General features: G+C 41.1%; 1 protein-coding gene across 1 annotated transcript; it reads right to left on the bottom strand.

Annotated features, from left to right (window-relative positions):
- Positions 1-7,885: 7,885 nt before the first annotated feature.
- On the bottom strand, positions 7,886-8,827 carry LOC308262383 (olfactory receptor 6E1-like; the record flags this gene model as incomplete). The annotated part of the gene is made up of 1 exon (XM_080694805.1): positions 7,886-8,827. One exon carries the CDS (start codon positions 8,825-8,827, stop codon positions 7,886-7,888), a length of 942 nt encoding a protein of 313 aa, XP_080550931.1.
- Between the last annotated feature and the right edge of the window lie 4,948 nt (positions 8,828-13,775).

Genomic DNA, 13,775 nt, shown 5'->3' with positions numbered 1-13,775 from the left:
TGCTCTGGCAACATTTTGAAAGGACCCCTCCCCCACAAACACACACACCATCAAAATACGTAAGTCCTTAGGTCAAAATTTATATATGCTGGTCTATTTCTTATTGTCTATTATGTTCCCTTGGTGTGTTTTTCCATCCTTACACTAATTTTACACTACCTCAGTTAACATAGTTGGAAAGCATTCCTTCTTCTATTTCTGAATGCGTTTGTGGATGATCAATATTATTTTAAATGTTTATCAACTATTTTCTTAATGCTTGATGCAACCTACCAGTCAAGCCTGGAGTTTTCTTTGCAGAATTATTCTTTTAGTTTGGTAAATTGTATCTCGCAAGGAAAATAGTTCATTTCATCTTAGTTATCAAATTTATTAGTGTTAAGTTGATCATTATATGGTGCTATTATCCTTTTAATAGATGTGGTATTGAGAATGATGTGTCTTTTTATTGTAGATACATAAAATTACTTAAAGCTTAACAATTTTATGTCATTTCAGAGAACAAGTTTTTTTCTTTGTTTATTTTTACTTTGTTCACTTTCACTTTCATTGATTCATCTATGTTTATGTTCATAAAAACTGTGGGGTGTGTGTGTGTGTGTGGTGTTTTACTGGGCTTGAACCCAGAGACCTCCAGCTTAATTTCATTTCTTACTTGGAAACAGGGTCTGACTAGGTTGATGAGAGTCTCACTACTTGCTGAGGCTGTCTTCAAACTTGTGATCCTCCTGTCTCAGCCTCCCAAGTACTGTAATTACAAGCATGTACCACCACACCCAGCTTCATGAAAATTTATATCCAGACTGAGTTTAATTTCCCTTTTTTACCTTCTGACATTATACACTTAATTAACTTTATACCTTCTTTTCAAATAGTAGTATTACTTTAGGCCACATTCCACAAATTTTGATATGTTTGATGTTTATTTTGTCTTTGTGCAAAGTATTTCCCAATTCCCTTAGTAATATTTTCTTAAATCAAGAGTTATTTAGAAAAAGTTGTTTATATTTGGATATTAGGGATCTCCTAGATAACTTACTGATAATGATTTACTTTGTTTCTTAATAGCAAAAGTAATTCCATTTTAAAACTGGTCACCATCTTAAAGACCTCTGACCTCAAACTCTACATGATTAAGTAGGAAAATAACGAATTCTTGTAAAAACTGGACAAAACAGCATTTCCTTGTATATGGGATAACTAACCACAAAATTTTGCTTTTGTAAAACTGCGTGCTTATTTTTGGAAAAATAGACAGACCACCCGTGTGTGTTTTTTTCCTTTATAAACCCCTACCCCCAGCATGTCATTGAACCCCTCTAGTTAGACTTCTGGACTGAGGATACTACCCCTGGCCATCAAATAAAGGCTTCAACTGATATATATCCCTGGACTCTTGAGTCTCTCATTTCTCACTGAACCTGCATACAACATTTGAAGGACCCAGCAAGATTTTGTGAGAGAAAATCGGTGATTCCAATGGGGACCAAATTTTGCCTTCCCTTGTGGTCTTTTGGGCAGAAGGAGTAGAGGGAAGCTCCTGAGAAGACATTGCTCAGCCTCTCTCTCTCTGATGCTACCTAAATCCATGATCAGATGCCCTCTGGTGAGGCTGCCAGGATTTCTGGTTAGGTCGACCATCTGGGGAGTCCAGACAGGCTAGACGCAGCCACTCACTCTGACTCCAGGGTCCAGATAAGACGTCATCCTGGCGCCCTGTCAGGTCTTCCATTTTGTCCAAATTTCTTTTTTTTTTTTTTTTAATTTTATTTTATTGGTGCACTGTATTCATACATCATAGTGGGATACAAACTTTTGTAGACATACATGCACACATCGCCCAGTCAGCCCCCACCCGATCCCCACCCCATTCTCTCCCCATCCCTCCCTCCCATGCTTGGCTTAGTGGTTGACATCTAGTATTATAGCAATTTATCCAAAATTAAAAATGATAATCTCACATAACAGTTTCATTTGTCTGATACCAAGCTTTTGATGACTTAAAGATAACATTTCAATATTTCTTTTTGCTTTCTTTCTTACCAGAGAATATTTTATTTCTTTTTTTTAGGTGAAACTATCATATATTTATTTTTCAGAAAAAAATCTATCCTGATATGGAATATGGACTCTAGATACCCAAAACAATCTCGAAGCAAAAACAAAGCTAGAAGATGTATATTTTCTGATTTCAAACCATATAAAGCTACAATAATTGAAACAGTGTAGTACTGTTCTAAAGGCAGATATATAGACCATTGGAGTTAAATACAAGCCTAGAGCTAACTTCTTCCCTATATTGTCATGTTATTTTTGACAAGGTTTCCACGAAGATTTGGTGGTGGAAGTAATAATCTTTTAACTAAATATTGTTGAAAAATAATAATTACATGGAAAAGAATAAAGTTGGACCCTTACCTAATCCCACATACAAGTATTAACTCAAACTAGATAAAAGACCTAAATATAAATCTTAAGACTATAAACTTTTAGGAGAAAATCTGGGTCATAAAACCTCACAACATTGAAATTGGCAGTGATTTCTTGGATATGATTTCAATGGCACAGGCAACAGAAGAATATACAAACTCCCTAAAAAATAAAAGAAAATATTGTATATCCAAAGACAATGTAAACAGAGTTAAAAGTTACTAATAGAATTGGATAAAATATTTCCAAATGCTATATCTGAAGGTATATTAATATTCCAACTAGAAATCCTAAAAATTAACAACAATAAAGGCAAACAATACAATTTAGAGATAGGTAAAAGACTAACATAAATAATGAATCTCCACAGATAACCAATCTTAGTTGTCTGTTGGATGGAAACTCTTGTTTCTCTGGTTCTGGTGAGTGTTACCTATTTCTTCTTTGTAGTTAATCTCTTTGAGTATTTTCTCTAGCGCTGGTTTTGAAGACATAAATTCCTTCAGTTTCTGTTTGTCATGGAAGCTTCTTATTTCTCCATCTAATTTGATAGAAAGTTTTGCTGGATAGGAAATTTTTGGCTGGAAGTTGTTTTCTTTCAGAGTTTGGAATATGTTACTCCAAGCCCTTCTGGCTCTCATGACTTGGTTTGGGAAGTCTGGAGTGATTCTAATTGGTTTGCCTCTGAATGTCACTTGGCCCTTTGTTTTTGTTGCCTTTAAGATTCTCTGCTTGGCTTCCACATTGGTCATTTTGACAATTATATGGCGTGGGGATCCTCTTCTCGGATCCTGTCTAAAGGGAGTTCTATAAGTTTCCTGGATCTGTGTATCAACCTCTTGCTCTATATTTGGAAAATTTTTTGCTATTACTTCCTTGAAGAGATTGTTGATCCCTTTGGTATCACTTTCTTTTCCCTCCTCTATTCCAATTATTCTTAGGTTAGCTCTCTTAAGATGGGCCCATATTTCTTCAATGTCAGATTCCTGCTGTTGGATATCTTTTTCTAGATTAGAAACTATGCATTCATTTTTGGATTGCTCATCTTCTAAGAGCGAGATTCTGTTCTCCATGTGGTCTAATCGGTTGTTTGTGCTTTGAATTGAGGCCTTTACTTCATTAATTGCATCCTTTATCTCTTTTTGGCTCTCTCTGAGTTCTTTTCGAAGCACCTCTATTATTTCTACAGTTATTTTCCTGATTTGATCTTCTAGAAATCTCTGATTTTCTGTTTTATCAGGTTCTGATGTTGTGGGGTTGTGCACATTCATTACTTCAGTGTTATTCCTCTTTCCCATGATTTCGGAGGTTTGTGCCTTCTCTGGGTTCTTCCCTTGGGTCACTATGGCTTCACTTAAGGTGCTCTGGATCTCGAGTCTGTATTATCTCAGACCCTACTACTCCTTTACTGGGTTGTATCACAGAGTCTCCGACCCAGGGAGTCGATAGAGGCTGCTTTAAACTATTGGGGGGTGCCAGGTTGCACGCTCTCCTATGGTGTGATATCTCTGCCACCACCACTCCCTCACTGGGTCAAGTCCCAGGAGGCACAATACTGGGATTTCTCCTCTGTGGCCCGCAATTTGACTCACTGTTCTTGAGTACGTAGATGTAGCTGTACTGGACTCGGTGAATTCACTGCTACTGCCGCCGCTGGTGGCAATATGGCGCCTCTGCCACGCCCTCGGCCATGAGGCTGGCGTATTTTTTCTTCTCTGGTTTTGATTTCCACTCTGAATCCCTGCAGCGTGTGCTGAGCTCAGCCACTGGGAGCTTTAAATGCTGTCTGCGCCAAAAGATCCCGCCTGGCTGTTCCGCATCGGCTCACCTCGGCTTGCTGTAGCAGTCCGCTGAGTTCGCCGCTGCCGCCGGCAGTATGGCGCTGCTGCCGCGTCCTCGGGCGCGTGTGTCTCCTCTGTGGCCCTGAGCTCTGTTCTCAGTCCGCTTTCTCTCTGGAGCCTGGTGGGTTTTTTGTTTTTCTGGTGATGGTGTTTTCTGGCTATGAAAGGCGCTCTTTTTGTGGTAATGGAGATTGGTTGTTAGCGGGACTCTTAAGCCCCGCTTTTCTCAGTCGCCATCTTCCCGGAAGTCTCCAAATTTCTTAGTCTCTTAGTCTTTGTTGTGATTTTCGTTTCATGGTACGCTTTTGTGTTGCTTTGTGTGTGATCTTCACTCGGCATAGATGACATCACGGGACAAGGATCATCAGCATCCTCATGCCCCACTGTCCTTCAGTGTTTTCTTGGTCATTTCCAGGACTTTCAGAAATAGGAAGCTGAATATGGGACCTCAGTTGACCCTTCTGTTCTCCACAGACTGTGCGAGATTGACTGGCCAACTTTTAATGTCAATTGGCCAGCTGACGGCAAAAGTGACATCTCTACTGCTCTCCGCATCTAATGGGTCATTTTTGGCCAACTTGGACACCTGGACCAGGCTGCCTATATTCAAGTTTGGATATTTACTCTCTTTGATAAACTCAAATGGCTTAAAGTTTGTCTTTCAGGTTGCCCGTGTAATCTCCTGCATTCAACCTCTTCACAGCTGTGGACACAGAAATCTATCCTTGTCAACCATCCTAAGATAACAAATTTCTCTTTTTCCTTTTCTCTGACCCCTAGCCCTCCAGAATTTCTTCAAACCCTCAACAAGTCCCAAGACCCTGACCCCTCCCAAATTCACTCTACCCTCCGATTCCTACTATATGTCCCCCATCTTGCTCCCTCTACCCCTGACTGTCCAGACACCTTTCCCTTATCCTCCCCTTCTCATACTCAGGCAGGCTCTGCCTATGGACCAAAAGGGGAACCAATTCTTCCTCTGCATCAGGCCCTATCAGTCTCTGGCCCTTTCATAGTCTATGTCCCCTTCACCACTAGCGATCTCTATAACTGAAAAATAATCAAAATCCCTCCTTTTCTGAGGCCTCTCAGGGCCTCATCTCTCTCCGTGAGCTGGTCTTTTTACCCACCAGCCCACTTAGAAGACTGTCAGAAGCTCCACCAGAGATTTTTTTTTTTAACTTCTGAAGCACAGCGGTCTATTCTGGGCCCCAGTGGACACCCCACACACAAATTTATCCAAGGTAAGTGAGACTATTTGGAGATCCACAGAGGCACCGCCTTCCTAGATCATCTCCTAGAAGCCTACCGGCTTTATATGCTCATAAACCCAGAGGCCCCTTAGACGGGCCATTAATCTGACTTTCATCTCCCAATTGACCCCAGATATTAGAAAAAGAGCTACAGAAATTAGAGGGCTTTGAAGGAAAGGTGCTGTCTGAATTGGTAGAAATTGCCTAGTGAGTCTTCAACAATAGAGATTCTCCAGAGGATAGATAGGCTAAGTGGCTGGCAAAAATTGTATTAACTACCCCTCTGGAAGGCCCACTGGACCCAGAAACATGGTCAGAAAAGACAGAAAACGCCCTCCGCTAGGCAAAAACAAATGTATCTACTGTAAGGAAGAGAGCCATTGGAAGGATGAGTGTCCTAATGAAAAGAAGGCCCGTACCTTGGTCCTACAATTAGCGGAGACTACAATGGATCCCTGCAGGTGATCGCATCCAATGACTCTCCTCCACAAATAGAGTGCTGATATCAATTCATTGCAAGGACGCTACAGTCACAGATAGACATGTCTTTGTACCTCTGATTTGGCTTTCATCAATTTCTTTAAATTTTCTATAGGAGGAAACAACCTTAAGGATTTGATTCCTTGCTGTGAGAATCCTTGTTTGGCACCCTGTGTCCCTCATCTCCAAACCTTTGGGTACTGACATCAGCCTGGGAAACCAAGGAAAGCAGCAGGGACTTTTGGTTTCAACTAGATTCAACTATGTTTTCCACATAGTGGAACTAGAAGGATAAAGGTTTTACTTCAGATACAGAATATTCTGCATTGAAAACACATATATTGAGTCATCACAAGTAATTTATTAATATCATGACAGTTTTGTATATATAAATTTTCTTCAAAATTTAATATAGTGACAGTGTTCTATCTGTCCTTGAGTAATTTTGTGGCACAAGGTACTGGGAATTAACTTGGGAATTTCTGCCTCCAAGCTATGCTCCTAGCTTATTTATTTATTTTTGAACAGGGTCTCTCTAGGTTGCTGAGAGTCTCACTAAGTTGCTAAGGCTGGTCTCAAGCCTACAATTCTCCTGTCTTAACCTCCCAAGTTCTGGGATTAAAGGTATGCACCACCACACCCAGATGAATCATTTTGATATTCTTATTGAGAGTTTTTTTTTTAATCTTTCCCTACACTTAGAACAAGTACACACTTGAAACTACAGCTTTCCCATTTTCATCAACTAAGTTTAAGAGTACAAGGTTCTTCATTAATTTTTTAAAATTTTATTGACCTAAAACTAATGGAAAGATCCAGGAAGATATTGTCACCTCAGTATGAAGCCTATCAGAGCTTTCAGATTAAATTGCTGGATAATTCAGTCTCTATTCTAAGAACAAACAAAAAAAAAACCCTGAGTACATAATACATATATATATATTCACAATCAAGAAAATTCCAATCAAAACTACACTGAAATTTTGAAATTTCATCTAACTCAAGTTAGAATGACAATCATCAAGAATACAAACAATAATAAATCCTGGGGAGAATGTGGGGAAACAGAAACTCTTATGCACTGTGGTTGGCTCATAAAGTAATACAACCACCATGGAGATCAGCATGGAGGTTCTTCAAAAGACTATGAAGGGAACCACGATATGATCCAGCTATACACACATATCCATGTTTATAGCAGCACAATTCACAATAGCCAGATTATGGAACCAACCTAGGTGTCCATCAACAGATGAATGGGTAATGAAAATGTGGTATCTAGACACAGTGACATTTTACTCAGCCACAAAGAAAAAAGGTATGTCATTTGCAGAAAAATAAATAAAACTGGAGAACATTATGCTAAGTGAGATGAGCACGTTGCAGAAAGTCCAGGTTCATATGTTTTCTCTCATATATGGAAGCTGAAAAGAAAATAGTAAACAAAAGGGACTTCAGATAAATGAGAAGAAATATCAGTAGAATGGTGGAAGGGAAGTTGGAAGAGGGAAGTGGGTAAGGAAAAAAAGGAAGATTCAGGAAGGAAACAGTTCAATTAAAGTTACATCTATATACAGAGATATTGGTACCAATATCACGAATATGTATCGGGAGGGAGGAGAGGGGAGCCAGGTGAGATTCGGAGGGAAACACATCAAGTGCTATATGCATGTTTGTTTGTATCACTTTAAACCTCCCCATGATGTATAGTTGTGATGCACCAATAAAAGTATAAAAAACATACTTTCACTTTAAACCTCCCCATGATGCATAATTACGATGTACCAATAAAAGTATAAAAAATACTTGCAAATTTATATAAGATTCCAGAATTAGGATAAGAGTCAAGAAGGTGTATTCCTCTTCTGAGAGGCCATGACCCTATTTCTGCAATGTCACCCTGGACAGAGCATCCCTCAGAGCCTGGTGGACCTGCTTATTGCGCAGCGTGTAGATGATTGGGTTCAGCAGTGGGGTTACCACAGTGTTCAGGAGAGCAGCCTCTCTGTTGGAGGCCAGCCTACTCTTTTGCTTTGGTTTCACATATATAAAGATGCAGCTGCCATACATCACAAAAAGGACAATGAGGTGTGAGGAGCAGGTGGAGAAAGCTTTTTGTCGTTCCTTGGCTGATGGGAGACGCACAATTGTGACCACTATGTTGCCATATGCAATGATGGTTATACTCAGGGATGTGAAAAGGATAAAGAAAGCGAGACCAAAGGCCAATATCTCAATAGATCTAGTGTCAGAACAGGAGAGATTTGTCAAGGGTCCAAAATCACAGAAAAAGTGAGGGATGACATTGGGACCACAGAAAGAAAACTGTGACAACATTATAACTGGAATTACCATGAGGAGGAATCCCAAAGCCAAGCAGACAGCCAGTAGCAGGAAGCATGTGCTTGGGCTCATGATGGAGAAATAATGCAGAGGTTTGCAAATGGCCAGGTAACGGTCCAGGGATAAGACCGCCATGAGGAAGAAAATAGTTGCCCCAATGAAGAGAAAGATGAAGGCCTGCGTGAAGCAGGCGGTGAAGGAAATCGTTTGCCTCCCTGACAGGAAGATTGCCAGCAGCTTAGGAATAACTGTGGTTATCAGACAGCCTTCCAAGAAGGAGAAACTGCTGAGGAAGAAGTACATTGGTGTCTGGAGACGCTGGTCTGTCCAGGTGATGGATATGATGAGAGTGTTTCCCATGATGGAGGCCAGGTATGCCAGCAGGTGCACCAGGAAGAAGACATGCCCCAGGTGCTGGACCGCAGGAAAGCCCTCCAGGATGAACTCCTGGACTGCTGTTCTGTTCCCAGCTTCATCCATTTCTGCCTTTCCTGTTTGTCAATCCACTTTTATGGAGCTATTTGGTAGCATCATGACTAAAGAATTGAGAACTTTATTTTATTAAACATGTAAAATGAGCCAGTACCATGACGCACTCCTATAATCCCACTCCTTGGGAGGCTGAGACATCAGGATCACTGGTTTGAGGCCAGCCTCAGCAATTTAGTGAGACCCTCAGCAACTTAGTGAGACAGACCTTGTTTCAAAACAAAAATAAAATAAAATAGGGCCAGGAGGGAGGTAGTTTGGAGATAGAGTGTTGCTAGGTTCCATTCCGAGTTACACACACACACACACACACACACACACACACACACACACGCAAGCAAGGAAGGATGGAAGGAAAGAAAGAAAGAAAAAAAGAAAGAGAAAAAGAAGAAATGTAAAATAATCTAGGCATGGCAATTGTGCTTACTTATTTTAAAACATCATATTTAATATGTTTTGCTAGCCCATTGTTAAGTAAAAATAAATGATTTGTATCTATGATTATCATTACATTGCATGCAGCTGCATAGAGTCTGTGTGAATAGCTACCCCTCTTCCTAATTTTAATAGTATTACTCATTTTCTTATATAGTTAATTCCTAGTCAAAAAAGTTCCTCTTTTTTAGTTATATATTTGATCATGCAACTTTTTTTAGTAATCTAACATTCATATCAAGTGCAAGATGACTGTTGCAAAAGGAACATTATCACTTAACAAAAACAAACTGGGGCAGGGGGCATGGCTCAGTGGTAGAAAGCTTTTCTAAAATACATGAGGCCCTAGGTTTGATCCCTGGAACTAATATTATGCTAAGTGAGATCAACCAGTCTCAGAAAGTGAAGAGCCCCATGTTTTCCCTCTTATGTGGAAGCTAGAAAGAAAATGGGAAGCAAAAGGAACTTCAGTTAAATGAGGAGAGAGGCCAGTAGAATAGAGGAAGGGGGTTGCAGAGGGAGGCTGGGTGAGGAGAGGAGACTGTGCACCGGGTGCTGTGTGCACAGATGTTTCTATCACAGTGAATGTCATACGATATATGATTACAACACACCAACAAATGCACACTAAACTTAAACTTATTGTCACATAAATCTTTAGCCCTGCACAAAAATACTCCTTCACCCTATCCTCATGTTTATTTCCTTATTTGGGGCCATAAGATTATTAGTATGGAAACTTTCTGCGAGCCCAACTGCAGCCCCTCCCCCAGGTGAGTGTGATGAAAAGACCACACAGCAACTGTGACCGGATCACTGGAGACTCCGCCCAAGCCGTTCTGATCTAAAGCCTGGGAAAGACCAGGAGAGGTGAAGCATCTTCCTTCCTCACTGGCTGAGGGGTCAGTGTGGGGAGACATTCTGTCCTCTGTCCTTTCCGTCTTAGATTTAAGGCATGCCTCCAGAAAACAGAGTAGGAGACTGCAGTGCAGCCTTTGACTTCTCCTCCTCCTCCTGTCATCCAAGTGAAGTCTCTCTCTCTCTCTCTCTCTCTCTCTCTCTCTCTCTCTCTCTCTCTCTCTCTCTCTCTCTCTCTCTCTCTCTCCCCCTGCTGGAGTCTACCTAAGTGAAACAATCACTTTCCCCCTTTAAACCAATGAAATCTCTAATGCGAGCCTCTGTTATTCTGGTCAACTAGTACTCATTTCCGATCTCTAAACTAATTATTTGATTTAGCCAAAACAAACCCTTCACACATTTTCTCCCTCTTTCTTTCTTTCCTTCTTCCTTCCTTCCTTTCTTTCTTTCTTTCTTTCTTTCTTTCTTTCTTTCTTTCTTTCTTTCTTTCTTTCCTTTCTTTCTTTTTACCTCCCTTTTTCCCCCTGTTTGTGCATGTGGTGTTGGGAATTGAACTCAGGGGCATTCTACCTCTGAGATACACCCCAGCCTATTTTATTAAACAAGGTCTCACTAAGTAGCTAAGGACCTTGCTAAGTTCCTGAGGCTGGCTTCAAACCTGCAATCCTTCTGCCTCAGCCTCCAAAGTACTCATTTACCCCCACTCCTGATTATGAGAGATCAGTCCAAAGAGGAAAAAACTGCTTCAATTTATGACAAAGAATGACAGGACGCTCTGATCATACTAAGACCACACACTCACCCAGAGGCAGCTCACAGGAGCCAGGGATCTGCCTCTGCCCTTTCACTCATCCAAAACTCCAAGATGCTGCTCTGAGCATAAGGAATGTAAGTACATGAGCACTCACAGCTAACAACTTCTTACCTCGTCCCTGTGCAAAGCCCACCACATGCACCTCGCCTGCTAGCCATCCTCCAGTAAATTTGCTTTCTAAGAAGGAATAAGCCAAAGTGAAATCTCAATGGAAATTCTGGGAAAGAAAGAAGAGCACACATTTCCTCAGTGTCCTGCTAGAACATAGGAGTTCATTCCTTGATTCCCCAGAAATCCAAAAGGCTTTTATATCCTGGAGTCCCCAGGCCCCAGACCCCATGCTGCTCCCATTCTTGCACCAGCCCCCTCCAGCAGGGGACCCGACTTTCCTGGCAAATACTCCAGGTAGGATGGAGACATGGAGATGACGGTCTCCTCACTCCAAGTAGCCCCTTGTGCATCGTGCTCCTCTAAAGGCACTCCAGGGCACTGGGCTCACCTCACCCCATCGACTGAGGAGGATACTTGTCCCATTGGGAGCAGAAATGAACGTGATAAAAATATGTCTCAACGTATGCTGAGCACTGGACTGTCTCTTGACACCAATCAGGACCTACCAGGACCAGCAGGCAGTGCCAAGGCATGCCAACATTATTAAAAGAAGACAGATTAAAGCCACCTAGAGACCAGGGCCCCTGTGAGAGCCCTGGAAGGTGCAAACAAATATATTGTGAATAGGAAATTACAACGATAATAAACTACTATCATTAAGAATCATAGTTACTCCCTTGTTATGTATGAAAATATAATACTAAGGACTAAATAGAATAAATGTCTGAATTGTCCTTCAAGAAAATCTTTAAAAATAGAGGTCGTATATTTCACTCAGGATTTTTAAAGCTCCGAATTGCATGATGCCACTGGGGTGGGATGAAAGGTCAAGTATGGGAAACTGGATGCTCGCGTGGCAGTGTCGAGGTGGGGTTCCCTCTTACTCTTCCAGAGTAATTTCAAAGAAAGACAAAGAATGAGGTTTTGAAAAGGCCTCATAACATGCTGCCCAAATGCTTAGCTTCAAGTGAAGAACATGTTTTGTTTTGTTTTGTTTTGTTTTGTTTTGTTTTGTTGGTATTGAGGCTTGAATCCAGGGGAATTCTACCTCTAGGTTGCACCCCCAGTCCTTTTAGTTTTTAACTTGAAGGCATTCTCTAAGTTGCTGAGCTTAGTCTTGCTAAGTTGCTGAGGCTAGCCTCAAACCTGCAATTCTCCTTTCTCAGCCTCCCAAGTACTGGAATGACAGGCAAGCAACACAGCACCTGGCTTGAAGATCATTTGCAATATCATGAACTAGGAGGATCTCAACTTGAATTTGAACTGACAATGAATAGACACCAATATCATCATGGCAGAGATTAGAAGTATATGGGAAAGGGCTTAAAGCAGCCATTGTTCAAAATGCAGAAACAAAATTTTAAAGACAGAAAGTCTCAGCAAACAAAGTTGCAGCCAAGAAATAGAATCTATGTACATAGCATTATTGCTTCATAATATCATGGAGAAAAACTTTCTATTATGGAAATTACTTATCTGCCCCCAATATTCTCCTTTACCCTCTCTGTGCAAAAAGATTATTTGGCTTCAGAGTCTTCTACCATATGGACAGATACATATGATGAATTCTCGCAAAAAAAAAAATTGTTTTAGCTGAGTGTGGTGTCACACACTTGTAAGCCCAGTACTTGAGGCTGAGCTAGGAAAATCGCAGGTTTGAGGACAGTCTCGGCAACTAGTGAGACTCTTATCAACTTAGACACTATTTCAAAACCAAAGATAAAATAGGATTGGGGATGTAGCTTAGAGGGAGCATGCCCCTGGGTCCAACCTCCACTACCACAAAAAATATACATTTTATTGAAAGAAATAAAAGATAAAAAGCATCAAATAAAAAACTTGGACTTGAAAATATAATAACTGAAATTTTAAAACTTGATTGATGGATCAACAGCAGAATGGAGGAAATGAGAAGTGAATGAGCTGGAAGATAGAGTGATGAAGAGTGCTAGGGAGAGAGGATGTCATAGAAAGAACACAGACCAATAAAAATAAAAACAGCCTCATGGATCCGTTAGACCATAACAAGACAAGCATGTTCCTGGAGTCTGGATAAGAGGAAGCAGAGGACAGTGCTATTCCTCAACTGAGCAAATGAAATAACCCACATATACAAGAAGGTGGATGGAAGCCAGGCATGGTGTCACACGCCTGTAATTCCAGTACGCAGAAGGTTAAAACAGGAAGATCCCAGGTTTGTGGCCAGCCTCAGCAACTTAGCAAGACCCTGCTTCAAATAAAATTTTTTTTTGTGGTACTGGGGTTCCTGGAAGCCCTTCTACCTCCGGGCTACACTCCCGGAGTGTATTTAGAAACAGGGTCTCCTAAGCCAGAGCACATGGCTGGCTTCGAACCTGCGCGATCCTCCTGTCTCCACCTCCCAAGCGCGGGGATTACAAGCGTGCGCCACCACGTCCAGCGACCCTGCTTTAAATTTTAAATAAATAGCTGGGTATGGTGGCACGCACTTGTAATCCCCACGCTTGGGAGGCTGAGACAGGAGTATCCGCAGGTTCAAAGCCAGCCTCAGCTGCCTTGAGAGACCCTGTCTCCAAATAAAATATATATTTAAAAAAATAGGTCTGGGAGTGTAGCCCGGAGGTAGAAGGCCCCTGGGTTCCATCCCCAGTACCACCAAAAATTTTCTTTTAAATAAATAAATATATTTAAAAGATTGGGATGCATCTTGGAGGTAGAATATTCTTGGTTGAATCTTTAATA

This window comes from Muscardinus avellanarius (genome assembly GCF_963383645.1).
Source record: "Muscardinus avellanarius genome assembly, chromosome: 4".
NCBI classification, from domain to species: Eukaryota; Metazoa; Chordata; class Mammalia; order Rodentia; family Gliridae; genus Muscardinus; species Muscardinus avellanarius.
Note: the sequence above shows the minus strand (reverse complement) of the source record. Positions and strands in the feature narration are given on the sequence as shown.